Source organism: Aptenodytes patagonicus, chromosome 2 (assembly GCF_965638725.1).
Source record: "Aptenodytes patagonicus chromosome 2, bAptPat1.pri.cur, whole genome shotgun sequence".
NCBI classification, from domain to species: domain Eukaryota; kingdom Metazoa; phylum Chordata; class Aves; order Sphenisciformes; family Spheniscidae; genus Aptenodytes; species Aptenodytes patagonicus.
Window position 1 is genome coordinate 165,042,011 of NC_134950.1, and position 18,272 is coordinate 165,060,282.

The 18,272-nt window shown below is 41.9% G+C and overlaps 1 protein-coding gene across 2 annotated transcripts; it reads right to left on the reverse strand.

The window, feature by feature from the left end:
• Positions 1-1,259: 1,259 nt before the first annotated feature.
• On the reverse strand, positions 1,260-18,008 carry NUB1 (negative regulator of ubiquitin like proteins 1). 2 transcript variants are annotated; one of them, XM_076331972.1, is made up of 15 exons: positions 17,933-18,008; positions 14,533-14,650; positions 14,285-14,446; positions 12,169-12,227; positions 11,507-11,577; positions 10,429-10,611; positions 8,779-8,867; positions 7,253-7,359; positions 6,196-6,382; positions 5,724-5,831; positions 5,398-5,550; positions 4,237-4,383; positions 3,867-3,965; positions 2,916-3,108; positions 1,260-1,956 (listed from the first exon to the last, which is right to left on the reverse strand). In XM_076331972.1, exons 2-15 carry the CDS (start codon positions 14,647-14,649, stop codon positions 1,793-1,795), a joined length of 1,839 nt encoding a protein of 612 aa, XP_076188087.1. In that variant the 5' UTR covers position 14,650; positions 17,933-18,008; the 3' UTR covers positions 1,260-1,792. The 2 variants fall into 2 exon arrangements, with proteins under 2 accessions (XP_076188087.1, XP_076188088.1); XM_076331973.1 differs by lacking the exon at positions 17,933-18,008 and adding an exon at positions 17,697-17,839.
• Between the last annotated feature and the right edge of the window lie 264 nt (positions 18,009-18,272).

The window sequence follows — 18,272 nt, forward strand, 5'->3', positions numbered from 1 at the left end:
TTATGATGCTAATTTTAAATTCCCCAAGGACAAACGTTCACTTCTTACGTTGTCACTGCCAGTTTGCTATGCAAGCCACTTCAAAGAGGAGAAATAGTGCCTGTGCAGCCCAATGCTGCCTTCGGTACGTGCCTACGGGCTAACATAAGGCAATGCCAGAATGCCAGTAGGTTTGGGAACCCTTCCGGCTGAAGGGAGGAATAAATTTGTGCTTTCCCCCATACTTCTCGTTAAAACAACATCCATCACTTTGTTCATTTTTCTCATTTTCAATTCTTTTGTACGTTCTGGTTTTGCGCTGCATTTTGTCCAGTGGTTCCTCAGTGCTCTCCTATAGAGAAACAGGATGTAATGGTTGCTGGGGCTGGTTTTTCTCCTCGGCAGCTCCTAGAAATGCTGGCTTTAGAAATGCTTCAACCTTCTGGGAGGAGATACAAAACTACTCACTTTTTATAGTACTTATCTTGATGCAGAAGTATGAAATGCAAATAATTCCTTAACAGTGTAATCACCACCTGCTTTTTGCTGTCTGTCTTTGGCTAAGGTAGCCAGGAAAAAAGAAAAAATCCACTACTGAAGCTTATTAAGTCCATCCACTGGAACTGAGCAGTCATTCTGCAGGCCAACGCTCTGCTTCCTCCAGCATCACGCTTGCCCTAACAAAAGTTCACTTCCCTCATTTCCCCACCGGTAAGTGCTGGGTACGAATAAACTGTCACCAGAGGGAAGGTTCGTTTTCCAGCAGCTGCTGTTAGGCCTCGCTCTAAGCGGAGATCACAGCCGGCTCCCCTGTTCCCACCAGCTGCAGGACTGTGCCTGGAGCAGACGGGGCATGAGCTCCCTCTACCGTGAGACCTAAGTTACAGAAAGCAACTAAACCATTTTTAAGAAAAGCTAACAAGCAGGGGAACTTCTGTTCCCAGTGGAGAGGAGTGCTTACACAGCAGAAAACGCGAGGTTCTAAAACACACTAAAAAAAATCCCAAATATTTCTCCAGAATGCTGAAGCTGGGTGCAACTACTGAGACAGTGCCTGAGCCGAGTTTTGTTCAACAGCCGATTAAAGAAAATCATGCAGTCCCCAAGAAATCCATCAATCTTAAGCCACACACCTGCAAGAGGTTAAGAGGAGCTGCTTAGGGAAACTGGTTATAGTCATAAAAGGAAATACCACTACCCAGGTCACCAGGGTCTGAGAGGACAGGCCCCTGCCAGGAGTTCCTACTGGTTTTTAAAACCAAAGCACAGAAGACTCCTACTAAAAGCAGAAGCAGCACATAGTTACCTTTATTGCCTGTGTAACACCCGCATGAAGTGACCAGCAGAACACGGTACAAATCCATGCACAACAGATACATACATCACTCTTAGAAATCTTTCAGAAGAAAAGGAGAACAGTTTGTGAGTTGATACCTCTATAACCTCACGAGCTGGGTTTCCAATTTACAAACTCACTTTTTTTTTTTTTAAAGCTGGTATTTTAAAATGGTATAGAAATGCTTCGTTACTTGAATACTAAGTGAATTAACATATTTCACAATAAAAATATAGTTTAGTCCTATTAAATTTTCTTCTGAAAATAAATGTTTCTATTTTTCTGCTATGACAATAAATTACAATGTATCACAAATGTAGGCTTTAAGCAGATTTATAAATAAGCAGGCATTAGGTGTTCCACCTATAGTTTAATTGAATTCAAGGCATTTAGTAAGAGATAAGCCGAAGGTGCATTTATAATCCAAATTCAATTTGTCAAGGTAAATACATATAACTGAAGTAGATGTAATGGGATTTAGTGCTGTGGTACTTGTATATAGGATAAGTATTCATGAATGATCTGTTCCTCTTCCTCCAGTGTTAAATCCAGATAATCCTCTTCATGTTCAGGAATATCCTCTAGGATTTCATTGACTGCATCAGTCTCCATGTCTTCATCTGTTGGTGAACTGGAAGAACCTTCCAACAAAGAAAGGCAGCAGTGAATTCAAAGAAGTTGGTGCTTTCCCTCTTTCACCAGCACGACTGCTCTGCGAGGCCGTTCCTGTAAAACTACCTCAGTTAAAATAGCTCTGCAAAGGATATTGCAGGATGGCAATTTTTTCCTGTTATTTAAAGCTGTAGGAAAGCCCTTAGCTGTACAACGGGGATCACTACAGCTCTGACAAGTAACGGAAGAGAGAGAGTATGTGCAAGTTTCCTCTTTGCTAAATGGCAAGTATCAGTTACAGTTCTACCACGTAAGGGACACGAGGAAGGAGTATGCGGTCAAATCAGCTGACTGTATAGCACAGATCTGGAATAAGCTTCCTAGCAGTCAGAACCCAGATAACAGCAAGCCAAAATAAATCATCATTATCAGTAGTAGGTCCAGGGAACATGCTCCAGCAGCTTAGTACTTGCTCTCGGAAAGAGTGCGGGCAGGGAGCGGTTGGTTTGTTTTTAAAGAGGACTGGCGTGAGCGAGTACAATTAGATGGGCGAAGCTAGAATTGCTTGTGGGCTGGAGAGGGCCACGCGTTCCTCCCTGGGGAAGTGAGGACGCAGACACCCGAGGCCTCCAGCCTTGTGCGCCAAAGCCACAGCCCACTCAGCAGCCACTTCCTCTTAGCCCTTCCCAGGACGCCTCTGAAGGTTACCCCTTCCTTCTGGGATGCATCCGTCTTACGCACTGCCTACAGCTGATATGTGTCCCTTATGGCTCCTTACGTGGCTGTCACCAACTGTCGGGGCCATAGCTCATCTGGGGTGATGGATGCCTTGCCTGTAACTATGTTACTAGTAAAAGTAGTCTGGGGCGTTACTCAAGGCCCTCTACCAGCATTTAAACAGAAATCGCTTAATCGTTTTGTGCAAAAGCCAGAAGAACGGCCTTCCCCCCCTCCCTCTCCCCTGCCTGCTGAAGGCAACATGTCTTACCTGCAGACTCCGTAGGCGAGTCTTTTGATGAAGCCGATTCTTCCGATGGGCTGGACCCTTCAGGAGACAGCTGCAGTGAAGCAGGAAGAACTCCCCCATAATGAGCAAGGGTTTGGGAAGCTAAGTGGATGTTGCCTTTAAAGACCTTTAAAGCTTGCTCTGCCGACTCACGGCTGAAACCCATATACATCAGCTACAGGAGGGGGAAAAATAAAAATAAAAAAATCTGGAGAAATCCAAGCTCATCCAGCACCAGGGTCTGACAGGAATCTGACTCTGCATCTGACAGTCATTTCTCTCACACAGAGGAAAGCGCTGCATGCCAGGAATTCCAGGACAGTGACTCTGGTTTACTGGAACAGTTAACAACAGGGCAGTGACCTATTAAAGAAATGGGGATGTCGAGCAGAATCAAGAGCCTCTTGCTTAATATCAGACCAATTCTTTTTCTGTTTTTCAAAAGGAAACTTCAAAGCACTCCGGCATATCAGGAGGGTGCACGTGCTATTTACTTTTTCTAGGCAATACAGATTTCTTGCCTATCTGACATTGATTACGTAGCCACACTAACTACTGAAGAGCTTTTCAGACAGCCTGTGATGAGAAAGACACAGTCCAACTCTTTCCCTCGTGCACCGCGATGTTTAGAGACTCGAATGAATTTCTCACTTGCTGTCTTTTTTGGGATAGAGCATTAGAGTGCACAGACTTCACTCCGCACCCGTGCACGACAGGTTGGTGTCGTGGGCAGGAAGTACACATGGATTACATTTTAACCTGAGTGTGACTTCATTGTGAAGAGCAGATGCCAGACAGTGGAAGTGTGACAGCTTGAGTGACATGGGTCAAAGAAAAGTTGTACAACTTTGCTCAAGGAAGATCTGGTGTGTTTGAAGGCATAATTCAGAAACAAGACAACCGACTCCTAAGAAAGCAAAAGGTCTAACTTACTTGATCAATACTTTCCTGGGAAACCTGAAACTGGTCCACGGCCACAGGATCATCATCGTCATCATCTTCCAACAATAACTCTGGATTGTCAAGAATAAACTGCAATACAACAGGGAGGGATCAGAATAGAGCAACAGAAATATGATAGTCCTCCGTATGGGTATTTATGGAGCCCAATAGTTGATATAAGCAAACCTCAGCCAACTTAAATGGGTCAGGAAGTGGAAGTTCAGTCATTACAGTTCAGGAAAGGTAGCTATGAACTAACAAATATAGACTACAGAAAATAAGAATCTGCTACACAATAAATTAAAAAAAAAAAGCCAACAAGTTTTTTTGTACAAAAGTACTACTCCTGAAAATCACTTACCTTAAAGGCTTGGTCCAGGTTTCCTTGTGTATTATGAAGAGCTACTTGCGCAGCTCTCTCTGAATAGCCCATACTTTTCAAGGTGTTTATGTCTTCCAGTCGCTGCCTTCTTTTAGCTCTCTCCTCCCTCCTTATCTGTGCCTTTTCCTGTGAGAACACAGCCATTACAAAGCTCACTGTGCATGGGAATGCTTCAGCCTTTCCCTGTGCATATAGGGTTTCTTGGATTTACTTCTTCGAGTTTGAATCTCTTGAGGAAAAGGGGTTTTTATTTATTTTTTTTTAAATACAGACTGTGCTGCCAGACACTCGTTACTAAATAAAACTGCATTTCCATGAGCTAGCACTGTTGCCATACTTCCGCTCTGCAGATCGGATCTTATGCTATCACAGCTATTATAGGCCCTGTGTGGTATGCGATAAACCCGTTTGGCAGATGGGCCTGTAGACAACACTTGCCAAGGACAGAGTCAGAACTGGGCATGCAGCCAAGGAGTTCTGTTCAGCCCTTCCCTCAGTCATTTGACTTTTCCGTCCACATTTCGCTGTCTGAACTCTGAAAGTGCCACCTCAGCTTACCAAACGTAACTCCAGGCACTTCAGATCTGGACAACGCTCTCTTCACTTCACTTTAGCTTCCTTCACTTCAGCATAAAAAAGTCCTTCTCCCCTCCTGGATCTTCCAAGTCCAAAGCCACAATACGGTGTAGCTCGATGGTTACCCTCATAGCACTTTATTGTGCAGCCTCTCGTCTTTCAGACCACCCAAGCCCAGGAGTGACAGCTTGATCATGTGGTTTTGTTCCCATACGGAGTATTGCTGACTAGCAAACACTGGTGCAAAGTCTTCCTATGCACTTCTGTGGTACAACCACAGGTCTTTGGCTCTCTCATCCCATCTGTTTTGGGACAGAGCTTCCCTTGTTGTATTACGTTTTGGTTTCAGACTTGTGGCAACAGATGTCAAACTGCTAGTACCACTAACAGTGCCAAAGCAGGATAATCAAAGTCCTTAAGTTAACGCCACGTTGCACCAGTCACACAAAACAGGATAATCAAAGTCCTTAAGTTAACGCCACGTTGCACCAGTCACACAAAACACGATCTTATGGACACCCCAACTAATATGATCCTCGATTTAATACGTTCACTGCGCCATACCTCTCTTCTGTTGGTGATAAGATTGGCAGCATGCTCCACATTCCCATGGCATGCTCGCAGGGCAAGGCGAGCTTCTTGTTCGGAGAAACCCAGGAGTGACAGGCGATAAACTTTATCAGGATCTATGGACAGCTCTTCATATAAACGAGATGCCTGTATATAGGAAGAACAAAATGATACTACTTATACTGTTGCTAACATACAAACAAGCAAAAAAGTCTCCCCATTTTTCTGAGTAAGCAAAGATCAGGGAGAAGGTGCAAGACGGAGCCCAAACACAGGAGCTAGTGTGAACAACTCAAAAGTTTTACCTAATGGTGTCTTACCTTCTGAATATACTCAGCAGCCTCCTTTTCTCTGCCACTGTGATAGTGTCCTATCCCTTGAAGGAGGTAAAGCCGTAGAAATAAAACCTTCTCACGACCATAGCTTCCCTAAAGAATTGTTTAAACGAGGGAGGGGCACATGGGTAGAAGCATATGGTAGAACATCAATTCATTCTCAATAGAACATGTTACATATTTAAAGAAGGCATAGTCACTAATATGTGACACTTAATATGCAGATAAAGTATCACATCTAAAACACTGATGATGTCTGTGCATATAAGTGCACGTTTGCCATGACCTTTGTGTCAGGTCCAGTGCTTTCACTATGCTGACAATTGCACAACTAGATTACAGGCTGAGGAGGCATGAGAAAACTTTAAACTTCTAAAAGTCAGTCTTGTAATACTTGAAAAACAGCTGAATACATGTAGAAAAAAAAGCCACCCTAGTTAAATCAAAACCAGCATACTTTGATATCAATAAGTCTTTCATGGTTCTCCCCATAGCACCTCTGGAAGCATCTATGTGCTGTGGACAGCTTTTTCTCTGCATCATCCAGGCAGTCCAGCTGCTCCAGGCGGAAGTAGCACCACACTATATCCAGCTGCAGTACTGCATAATTATCCACGGTATTCAGCAGTTCTGTGCTACACTCACTGGAAAAGAAAACAATTACTTTGTTGTTTTGGGAGAGGTGGTTTATCTTTTCCACATGCTTTTTAATACTAATGAAACAACATGCTAGAAATATGCATACTCACGTATTTGAGAAAGCACACACTTCATATTTGAGGTAGCAAACTGATGTCAGTGGAACTTTAATAAAGCACTGATCTCCCATTGTATTCACTAATACACAGAGCACTAATGATAACACAACATCTCAAAGAATTACAGTAGTCACAGCTCATTTTGTTACTATTTCAGACAGCATCTCTTTAAAAGCAGAACGCAATTAAACCCTCTGTAATCTTTGAGAGGACAGAGAAACTGTCTTCCTTAGTGCACGCGAACATGCTGAATCCTGTGCCAGTCTCCTTGCATGTGCATACAGATGAGAAACAGATGGGGACAATATTACTTTCGGGGATCTCAAAAGAGCAATTTAGGGCTCTGACTGCTGATGGGAAAGTAGTTTACCTGCAGAAACCCCGGTATTGTTACTGACCTCAGCTATCTGCTCCACCTTTTACAAGAAATTATTACTTCACAGGAGCAATTGCAGGAGTATCTTGTAACCTTCTCTCAAGCTAATGCAATTTATAGCCTAGTACATGAATATCGACAGTTTCTGTTTATGTTGATGTGGAAGATTAAATTGCCCAGTGGCAGTATCTGTTTCAGCTGTTCGACACGAAGCCACCTGTCCCTGCAAGTCAGGGCTTTTGTCTGCTGTTTCCCATCTGCATAGGGGGTGTGAAGTAATCCCAGGCCCCAATTTATATGTACAAGGAGAGCTAATACTGTTCCTGCATTTGGTTGACAGTAAAGGAAAGAGACACACAAGGACTCAAAAAGGTTCTTACCAGAAGTGTTTATCAGCATCCAACAAATATGGCAGTGCTATTTCATATTCTTTCTTCTTCATTAATGCTCTGCCCTTCTCATGATAACCCATTGCCAGCACAAGTGCCTAGAAAAACAGTGAGACTTTTTTTTGCACCTCCCCAACTCACTTACGAACAAAAAAGAAGTATCTAGGTAATCTATTACAGCCCTTGTTCTTCCTAGAAAAATACCGTTGTATCAGTTCTGTAAAAGCAGTACGATTTCACATCGCTTCATACTTTTCTCCCATCTGTTAATGTTAGATATTGTCTAATTAAAAGCAATGAGTGTTACTGACAGATGAAACGTTGCACCAAGTTTATTTTAAGAACGCAACCCTAGACAGATTTGCAATGCCGAGTGATAAAAAGCTAAGCATTTTTCTGGGTGCTACACTTCTAACAGCATCAAATTTGTTTTGCTTTGCTATTACAACTATCTTGTAAAACCTAACGATTCACCTCCTGCAAAACCTCAGAACTGAAAATTAAATTTTGAATGTGGTAGGAACACACTCTCGTTCCTGCAGTACGACAAATGGAAATGTAAATAATATTTCTGGCTAGAAATAACCTGCAATATTTCTTCTCACCCATGTTCAATACTGATGAAATCTTGTGCACTTGAACGTTTGATGCTTTAACTCTTCAGGTGAATTACTACTTTCAGCACTCCATCAGAACAGCATGCATTGTGAGAATGAACAGTTGTTATTCCAATCATCCGGAGACTCCAGATGATGCAGAGAACACAGTATGCCTCAGAAGAGGCGAGAGCAGCAGTTAACACACTTTGGGGCCTGCTCATTTCTTCCTGAGGTATTTTTTTTGTTACTGGGTGTAATTCCAAGTATCTGTAAAGATTCTTATTTATCTTCAGAAAATCCAGCAATCTTAAAAGATAGCATCTATCACTATTGTTCTGCTTCAGCAGCCAACATCAGGTATGTCACTCCTACTGTAATTCAATCCATGCACCCAACCAAAGATATTCTCAGTCGAGAATGTGGAACTTTCTTGAATGGTGAACAAATTTAAATTTGAGAAGAGTCACAGTGCAAAATATCTCAAAACTATTTTAAAAGAGTCCCATTTTGAGAGACTCATGAAGTTTTGAGTTTCCAACTGAAACTGAGGCCTAATGAACAAGTTATTTTCATGTTGTTCTAGGGCACCCAAAATTTAAAACAGGTGCTAGGATATAACAAAGTTAAAGCTCATCTTAAAACACAAAAATAAGATATGGACCACATAGGGGTCGGTGCAAGATTAGACCTGCAATTAGATCAGCAATCAGAGGTCTGTCTCCAGATGACTGAAGTATTCCCAATTGTAGAGTTCTACTTTAATTTTATTTCAAAATTATTTCTGGTAAGCAAACATCTACTGGACCCAGGGTTACGTCCCCAAAAAGTCCGACTGTATTTCAATCCCATATTTGAAATGCTTCACGAATCAAGGTTTAAAAAGCTGTCTCAGTAGCTTTGTAAGATACTTTTACCTACCTTTTTAGCTTGAGGAGGAATCTCGATTGACCTTCCAGTCTGATTAGCTATATCTAGGTACGGAACAGAATCTGGATCCAAGTACTCCTCTGAAAGATAAGAAAAAGCAGTTTAAATTTTAAGTACCACCTTCAAGAGAGTAACTCTGCTGTTGTAAGATTATGTCAGTAAGTACATGGTTAAACAAAAAAGCAAACAACCAACCAACAAAAAAATCAGAATTACATATAAAGGCTGCATCTGTGTTTCGGACAGACCTACCAAAAATGGCCCTGATCAGACAAACATGAGGAACTTTTAGGAAGGTCACTAAGGAAAAGGCCCTGTTCATCCAGAAATTTAGACACAACATTAAAAGTTACATGAATTGTAAAGAATTTTTTGCAGAAGACAAACCACCTACATTTTACACTATGTAACATTTGAAATGCTTTATCAAATAAAGCGTAGAATATAAAGAAAAACACAACTGAGCACAGTTGGTAAAACTGAACAAAAAAGAAAAAAAACCAGCTCAGTATTTTCCTTTCCCCACATCTTTAATGCTTATAACCAAACTATCAATTTTGTTTTCACTTCCGTCTGATTTAAAATGAAAAGATGCTTTTCTTGTAAACAAAAGACAGTTGAGCAGAAGTTTGCTGAGATTAAAAGCTTATGCCCTGAAATTTTTCTCAGATGAAACAAAAGGGTTGTTAAATCCTTTCTACACTTCACACAGAACCTTCAGCCTGTGAGCCCATTATGGACTCCACTCTCTACTCTGGCATTGTGCTATAACTGACGGCTTGTGGTAAATACCTTAAAGAGGCCCTATACAGGATTCAAGGGCTGGGGTCTAAATTACCCCTTAAATCCATAAAAAGGAATCACTTCTTTCATTTGTTCAAAATCCGATATCATAGTAAGAAACAGGCTGTCACTGACCCTTAGAAGAAGCTTTGTTCAGATATTTTTGCATTTGGCAGGAATTCATTACATACTCAGTTTCAGTGTTCCTTGTTTGTGGATTTTTGAAACAATAAAATAGAGAAGTGATTTAAACTCACCATCTAGCAATGCAATTCACAAACACAACCTTATTTTGAAAAGTTATTACTGTTGACTATATCCCTTTAACTTAATCCACAGTTGCCAGCAATCAACATCAAATGCAATGAGAACAGAACAGCCACGTTACAGATGAGAACGACAAGTGAAATGTTCTGCACAATGAAACCATGGTTATGCACAGCCATTATCTGAGGCAAACTACAAAAAAAGTGTGTAATGACTTATAATACATTATTCCACTGTGCTTATGTCTACAATAAATTTAAAGCCTGTTCTCAAGAGTCATCAGTCCCTTAACTGTCAAGTGTCAATTAAATAATAATTGATTCATATTATATCCTTCTCAAAGTACCAAATGTTTTCCAGCATTCTAGTTGTGTAAGAAGAGTTAGAGTAGAAGAGGAAGTTTTAGTCAACTTAAAATCCAGTTTTCAAGTAGGTAGAAACCTAGAAAAGTATAAACTGAAATCCGGCCATGGTACAGGCACTCTTCTATGTTGAAAGTCCACCGAGAAGAGAGTTTTTGATGCACAAGAATTAACGAACACCTATCTCCCCCTCAACCCACAAAAAACCCCTCAACAACCTCCCCCTTACCTCTCTCTGCTAGAATTTCCAAACCCTTCTTAGTTCTTTGCATCTTGTCATTTATTTCTTTTTCTTTCTTGCATTGAAGTTCTTCTTCCTGAACTTTTCTTCTGGTTTCCTCATCACTCTGTTCCAGCTGAAGTACCATCACTTTCGCATTGTGTGTTACACCCTGGTCTTCAAGGGTTTTGCCTGCAAAATAGAGTATGATGAATACAATCCAAGTACTCTGTTTGTGAAGACAGACCATTTTACATTGTATTGCCATTGTGGGGGGGCGGAACGGAGAATGCCACCCACAAACAAAACAACCTGAACAGCCCTTGCCTTACTCATACTGTACTGAAGAACTACAGTAATTCCTAGACTCAAGAACTCAATCAAAACCCCTGCCAATTACTGACATATTCAGCAGAAACTCAGAAATTAGAATCAGACTTGCATCTTAAAAGTGTTTTTTAAATGATTGGTATGTTTCTTTGCTTGCTTTTTTCAAAACATTCAAAAAATACAATTGTTTCTATTTCAGTTAATTCATCTTCAGGCAAAAACTGGAATGACAACATGTCCAGGATCGTACAACACAATAGTAACAGGACAGAGGAACTGGGGATTGAATCCGAGCTCCTATTGTCAATTCCATGGCTCTAATTCTGCCATATTCTAAGGGAAATAAATACATCAGATGCTTAGGCCATCACTAAAGAGAAAGCCGTTGCCATCACTTCCCACAACATGTCTGACAAGTTGAACATGTGTAAAGCATTACAAAAAGTTTTTGAATGTGCTGTTATACAATATGGTTTTTGAGGAAATTTAGGGCTTCTCTTAAATGTGCATTTTCAGGGTTTCAACACTTGAAAAATGGATTTTCAACATTTATTACAGGATTCCTATAATTGCTGTAATTCTACCTAAGAATTTTGATCACTATAATTTATAACATTTCCTGTAGAGCAGAACCTGACAAATATAACTGCTATTGCTTGGGAATTTCTGAAATTAACAAAGTTGCAAGAAATTTTTCTTCTGAGAATCAGTAAACTAGAAAATTATCATAAAAGTGTACTCAACTAGACATACATACCCAGGTCAAGCTGCTTCTTATTTATGATTATTTTGATAGCATTTTCTTTTAATGCATGTTCCTGTGCTATCCTGTGAAATAAATCATTTCATCCATGAATATAAATTTGTAAGGCTATACAATATTTCTGTTAGAATAGCAATAAAACTTAAAAATTAGTATGCTTGTAACTGGCTTAAAACTTTTGCTATAAAAGGCTGCTAGAAGTAAAATAACATCATCAGAATGCTTTGTATACCATACAGGGAAAATCTGGGATACAGAAAGGGAAAAAGCAAAACAGACAGAAAAGAACCTGATTTTATTAGGCTTAAAAACACAAAAGGAAGAGAAGCTAATGTTCACTGTTCAGAAGACCCGCCTAGTTAGAGATTTGGAATACTGATCACTAGTGCCTTCTCAGGTACTTGCTGGGGGTTTACAGAGAGCTATCTTCTTCCACAGTTGCAACTTTCCTGTTTTCTATCTGTTAAACCGCAGCTTCTTACATGAAGAAGTGCCCTACAAGGACACTGGACAGCCTATTCAGACATACTGAACAAACATACATGCTAAGAAAAAGCTCAAATTGAACAAATAGTGCTTTGTTTGTCTTTTTTTATTTAGTACTGTATGACAGCATGCTATCTCATTAGATAAGAACCAAGGGTGATTATACTTACTGTGATCGGAGCTCCTTGCCTGTGATGAACAGGTTAGTTTCCAGTGGGATTTTTCTGCTCTGTAGTAATTATATTGGGTGGGGGAAAGGAGGAGGGAAGGAAAAAAGCATGATATCAAGATACTTCAGACACTTTCTTAATTAATTGTTTTACAACTACTACAATTTCTTTTTCAAATAACAATCATGTTAACAGGGTTATGACTGGGCATACTTATTAGGAATTTCCAGGTAGGGAGTCTTGTACTTGCTATACAGTGCTAAAAATAAGCATTCTAACAGCAGAAGATTCAGAATTAGATAAATCTAAATTCAGAACCAAACAATTTAAACTGACTAATTTAATTATGCACTTCCAATCTTAACTCTGCTTTGTAATTATGCCACTCACCTGTGACTGGCTACGTTATGATTAATTCCTATTAGTGTCTCTGGTCCTAGATTAGATAAACTGGAATTTTAAATTAATTAATTCCCCTATGCCCAGTAGCACTGTGAAGAGGAATTATGAAATTATTTGTTTGTTTGAACTGCATGGCAATCACTTAACACCCTCTACCCTTCAGCCCATCACATTCCCTGGTAATTATTTTTCACTACAGGAGAGAGAACAATTATGATTGTGTTGTGTTTTTGCAAATATTCAGTAAAAAAACCCAACAACAAACCCCTTCTGAAGCATAGGTCACCATCTAAGACCATCTTCAGAAAAAACAAACATAGCCCTTTTCCAGAGTGAACCTTCACTTCTGTTGCTGATAAGACGACTACAACCTTTAAGTGCACCTAAATAAAGAACTTCTCTTTCACTGTTATCAGTGAAGACATACAGCATTGGGGAAGATGCTGCTCCTGCACATGATCAAAACTAGGAAGTGACTGGAGACAGCTGTTGTGCTGTTTTTAAGGGGGACATATTCCCAGTTAAGAGGCTTTGTATTAATAAGAACCTAACCAAGGGCCCGCTCTCTGTCGTGTGACCAACGTGCACAACACACTTCACATCCATACGGTTGAATCCGCTCAACCTTCAAAGCAGAGCAGCTGTATCCAAAGTGCCATTTGAGATCGGTCCCTGGCCCATGTCAGCCCTCGCACTGTGCCTGGGCATTGCTTAGCAGGATACCAGGGGGCCTGGGCTAAACTGCATCAGAGCCAACGCTAACAGCTTGACAGCATGGGTGTCCATCAAACAGTGGCCAGCCTGTCCCCCACTTGTGTTTAGCTGACTAGGGTAGATGTAGTCACAGAATCTGGTACGGCGACCAGTGTGACACTGATTTAATGAGATTCACATCATTATTCTGGCATATTTTATGCGTGAAACTAGAGGTTGAAGCCTGGCTTTAAAAGGGCAAGGCTTAATTCAGTTCTATCTTTGTGAAGCTTTTAGGAGCCTGACTTAGAAGGGGACAGATGAGTACCATCACAACAGAAAATCCTGCTTCTCACTTCCAAGTTCAAACACTGGACATACGTATTCTAAAGTAAGTTTAGTTAGCTGCCTGGGCTGGAATAGTTACATGAGGATAATGTCAACACTGTAAGACACTGCCACATGCCACGGCTAAAAGCTAAAGGAGTTCTTTTCAATGTCATCAGCTATACACGGCCTAAGATGACACGAAGTTCAAGTTGCTTATTGCACTTAAAGAGAATTTTTTTAAATTAAAGCTGTCATTTAAACAAAAGCTGTGGTAATACAGTGATATTCATATGCCAACTCAACTGTAGGTATTCTACAGCTGAAAAAACACATCTGCTCTTTACTGCTAATGTGAACAGTTACGTCAGAAGGAATCAAACTGAACTAGATAGACACTTAAATCTAATTTACTTTTAATTGAAAGATAATTTATCATTAAATCCTAAAGGGAAGACAATTACTGATCTTCCAATATTGTATTCCTTTGCCATGATATTCCCACGTACCTGGGAAACTGAAATATACCTATATAACTCCCCCTCCCCCTATATTTTATATACCTAACAGAGATCTCTCATATGAAACACCTGAAAAAGTTGAAGTGAAAATATTTGCATCAGAAACATATCTAGAACTCAAAAGGCCATCAAAGTAAAGCTACTTATCCTGACTTTTCTGCAGTGTCACTTACTTTTCTACGAGGCAGATATATATCAAGTCTCGCAATCCCAGTCACTTTAAAATTTTCATTGCCTGTTCCACGCTCAATTGCTTTACACCGTATTTCTTCAAGCATATTCTCTGTATCATTCTCATTGATATTCAGCTTGGATGAGTATTTTTGTACAAGCTCCTAAGAAAACAGCAAGAAAAACTGGGAAAATGCACCAGCAGTATAACATGGAAGATGCGTGACATTAACTCAGAGAGAATATTTACCTTCATCTCTTTACCAGCTTCTTTTTTTTCATTTGTATACGGTGGTTTCCATAGCTGAATTTTGTCCTCTCTTAAGCAACTTGTCAGTTTTGCTATTAAATACTTCTTTTGTGCCATTCTTTTAAAACAAAAGCACAATTGGAAGGGAAAAGAAAGAAAAAATAATCAATCTTTTAATAAAGCTTTCCTGTACTAAGATACTGTACTTATTCAAGAAGTCTAAGTGACATTTCGGAATTCTGCAAAAAAAAAGTTGAGTATAAAATGCATTCTATGTATTTTGGTGGGGAGGGGAACCCGAGTACAAACTATTATAAAAAATTGGAAAGGAGGTGAAACCCAGATTGGAGTAGGGATAATTCTGAAGCCCCCCTGCATTGGACCTTGCCAATTCAAGACAAATTAAACCTCTTCCTGACCCCTCATGTGAGCTGGCATTGCAGAAGGTGCCGATTCATCAAAATCCATGATTCAATTCTTCTGCCCTGCCCTGGACAGGGCTGCTCAATCCACCCCCCCAAAACGTGTCCTTGCTGTACCTCTGCGTTCCTGCTTCTCCCACTTCCCTACTTTAACAGCCTTTCTACACCAGTGGACAACTGAACATGAATTATTGCTCTCTTCAGGAGGATGGAAAAAAAGTTTCAGGAGGGAACATCTCAGAACCACAAGCTCCACCAGCAGAAGACCATAAGGTAAAGCTCACAGCCCTTCAGCAAAGTGAGATCAGCTGGAGCACAGAGAGCTCAGAGCAGACAACGATCTACGCCTCCCCTCCCTGATCTCAATCACTTGTCAAGCAAACAAGTTTAATAGTATCATAAAATGGTATTGTAAAATTCTGGTTTCCCAAAGGTGGAATAGCAGGGTGCCACTTTTCATAGTCCAAGAGACGCTCTTCCCCCTGCAAAGCTAGAACAGGCACATAAGCAACATGAAGTGCAGAGGCTGAGATCAGAGATGACATGTACTGTAAATCTGCACCAGGCATTAAGGTACCCATCACTGGGGAGAAGATGACAGTGAGCTGAACAGAGCAGCTCCCTGGCTCACAGGTAAGAGTTCAGGCAGAATTCATCACCACAGGTTATTCTTACTCAGCTCAGAGAAAGCAGTAACCTCCGAGAGTGAATTAGCATGTCCCTGAAAAAAAACCCCCAAGAAACAGGGAAGGCAGGGAGGGCAAGGAAAGGTGAGTGCAGTGACCTCAACAGAAAAAAACCCAAAGAAAACCTACGTGCATGTTAAAGCATGGGAGACTTTTGGCTCTTGGACACTGGGAACCATATGGAAGATGTCCTTTAATTTATACAGAAAAGCATTTAAAATGTTGGCATATATGCACTAAGGTTGGCATTGAAGTTTGATTAATCAGTTTCACTTTTCTTTCAGAGTGGTTTCCTTTTCTCATTCTTGTTTATTAGCACATAGCTCTCAGGAGAAAAGGGGACAGAAAAGAAGAATCAAACACTTCTATCCATTCTTCCAGTTTCAAAGACTGTTCCTTGCTCAGAAAAACACTATTTGAGAGCAAAAGAATGCAGGCAAACATCCAACATGTGGTAAGTTTACCGGTTAACCTTACCTCAACCCCAGCTTTAGCGAGCTACAAAGAATCGTTGAATGCTGCAAAGACAATAGTCTCTTCTAAAGAGGAATCAGAAGGATTAACTGAGCAAGTGGATGGTTTAACAATCCTTCCTGTCTGATTGCTATAATTTGCATCGCGTCTGTCCAAACTAGGAGAGACAACCACGCATTCTTTTTCTTGCTGGAACGATGACGTTGTTATTATTTTAGGGCTGAGGCAAAACATGGCATTTACAAAGCAGAAAGCAACAAACATGCTCAATTTTCAAAAGATGGCGTTGAAGTTATTAATGCAGCTTTCCTCCTTTTCCAAAACATGCCAGGCAATTCTCATGAACAACCCGTAACCATCATTTTCCCACTTTTAGGTTATGCTGAAGAACTGTTTTATAGCTGTAATTCTACTTAACATTAAGAAACAAAAAGAGTATCCATGGCTTTGGGGCACCCAGATAGTCTAAAATCGCAACCTACGCTTAAGACTATGAATTGTAAAGATGAGTGGCACTTATAAACTGGTCATTCATCTTCTTATCAATACTATTTTATAGTTTTGTAAGTTTGTGGTTTATTACTAAGCTACTAAAACAGAAAACACCACTGGAGTCTCCAACTAAACTTGTTCTTTCCAACCCTCTATTAAAAGAGTTTTGCTTTCACAAACACAAAAGCTATCATTTTATATGCAACACTTCTAACATTTATCATAAATTCCTATTTTACCATAACTAAATCACAAGAGAATCCTTAGCAAAAACATTCATGACTGACTTTTCCATCAGCCAACACCACAAGTGCTCCCGACACAATTTCACCTTTAGTAAGAGTTTAAAGGGACTTTCTCAAAATGAATCTGAGTAAACAATCAGGGGTATTTCCCAAAGGCCATTTTGAATGCAAGACTAAGTTTTTGTAACTAAAATGTCATCCTCTAAAGCCAGTTAGTCTTATAGATGACATAAAAGAAAACAGTTACAGAAATAAGGTTCAAAAGCCAAATTTTTGAGGGAAGGAACAGAGAGAGGATTCTGAGAATGGTTCATTAATAAAGCAGTAAACATTATATTTTCCTAAAAACAAGGAGGAAAGCTACCTGGCGCAACTGTGCTACATCCCTCCATGGCTAAAGGAGGAGTAAGAGACTGAAGCAGCACCTGTGCAAAAAAACCACGAGCCAGAAGCTCAGCGAAAGGATGGAAACCCAAACGCTGCCAGTCCCAGCCTAGGGTGTCCTCAGGCCTCCCCAAGTGCGCAGCCAGTCTCTCCCCTACCACGACAGCACCGAGACCACAAGTCACCGGTGTCGCCGGGGGATTTTAAGCACGGCCACGAAGTCGCCGTGCTTTCTAGGCACCTCCAAAACGCCGCGGCCGGGGAGCACTCAGGCAACCACAGCAGGAGCCTCCCATGGCGGCAGCAGAGCTGATGCGACCAGCCCCCGCTTCTGAGCGGGCAACCGCGAAGCAGGAGGCGGCCAGGCCGTGCGGGCACCGCGGGGAGGGGGCAGGCGGAGGGGCGCTCCCCGGCACACCGCCGGGACGGGGCTCCCGCCGCCTCGGCCCTCGGGCACCCACCTGCGCCCCGCGGCGGAGGCCGGGCCTCGGGGCCCAGGCAGTCTCTGAGGGGAGCTCGGGCCCTCACGCAGCTGCTCCCCCGAGCCCCTTCGCGGGCCCAGCTGGCGGGGCCGCCCTCCCTGAGGCGAAGGAGCCGGGAGCGGCCGGGGCGGCACCTCGGTCCCGAGCAACGGCCGGGGGCGGCGAGGGAGGGGCGAAGCGCGAGCCCCGCCCCGGCGGCGCAGTCGCGCGCTTACCTGCGCGGTCACCGGTGGCCTTCCGGTAGGTGGGATGGGCGCGAGGGGCGGGGCCTGCGTGCACGTCACACCAGCCGCTCGTTGTCGGGGGAGAGGCAGGTTCCTACGGACGCCCGGAAGGCCCAGGGGGACGGGAGCGAAGCGGGTGCTCGTCACGTGGTTGAAGCCACGCTCCACCCGCCATCTTAGCGTCCTGCCCTCATTTGGAGCTTGTCCCCGTACTGTCTTATAGCCCAGCCTGGTTTGCTTGTCCCCTGGGACGGGGGGGGTCCCCGTGGCGCTTGGCTACGTGAGCGGGTCTCCCTTCCTTAGAGGGGTTGGGGACTGGAGGAGGCTGAGC

What these genes read in the sequence shown, in the direction of transcription:
- NUB1 (XM_076331972.1), bottom strand. Translation starts at nt 14,649, where the DNA reads ATGGCACAAAAGAAGTATTTAATAGCAAAACTGACAAGTTGCTTAAGA. An exon ending in GGAAATTCTAGCAGAGAGAG is followed by an intron (nt 8,868 to 10,428) that starts GTAAGGGGGAGG and finishes CTTATCTTTCAG; the next exon opens with AGGAGTACTTGGATCCAGAT. An exon ending in CTGCTGAGTATATTCAGAAG is followed by an intron (nt 5,551 to 5,723) that starts GTAAGACACCAT and finishes TCCTATATACAG; the next exon opens with GCATCTCGTTTATATGAAGA.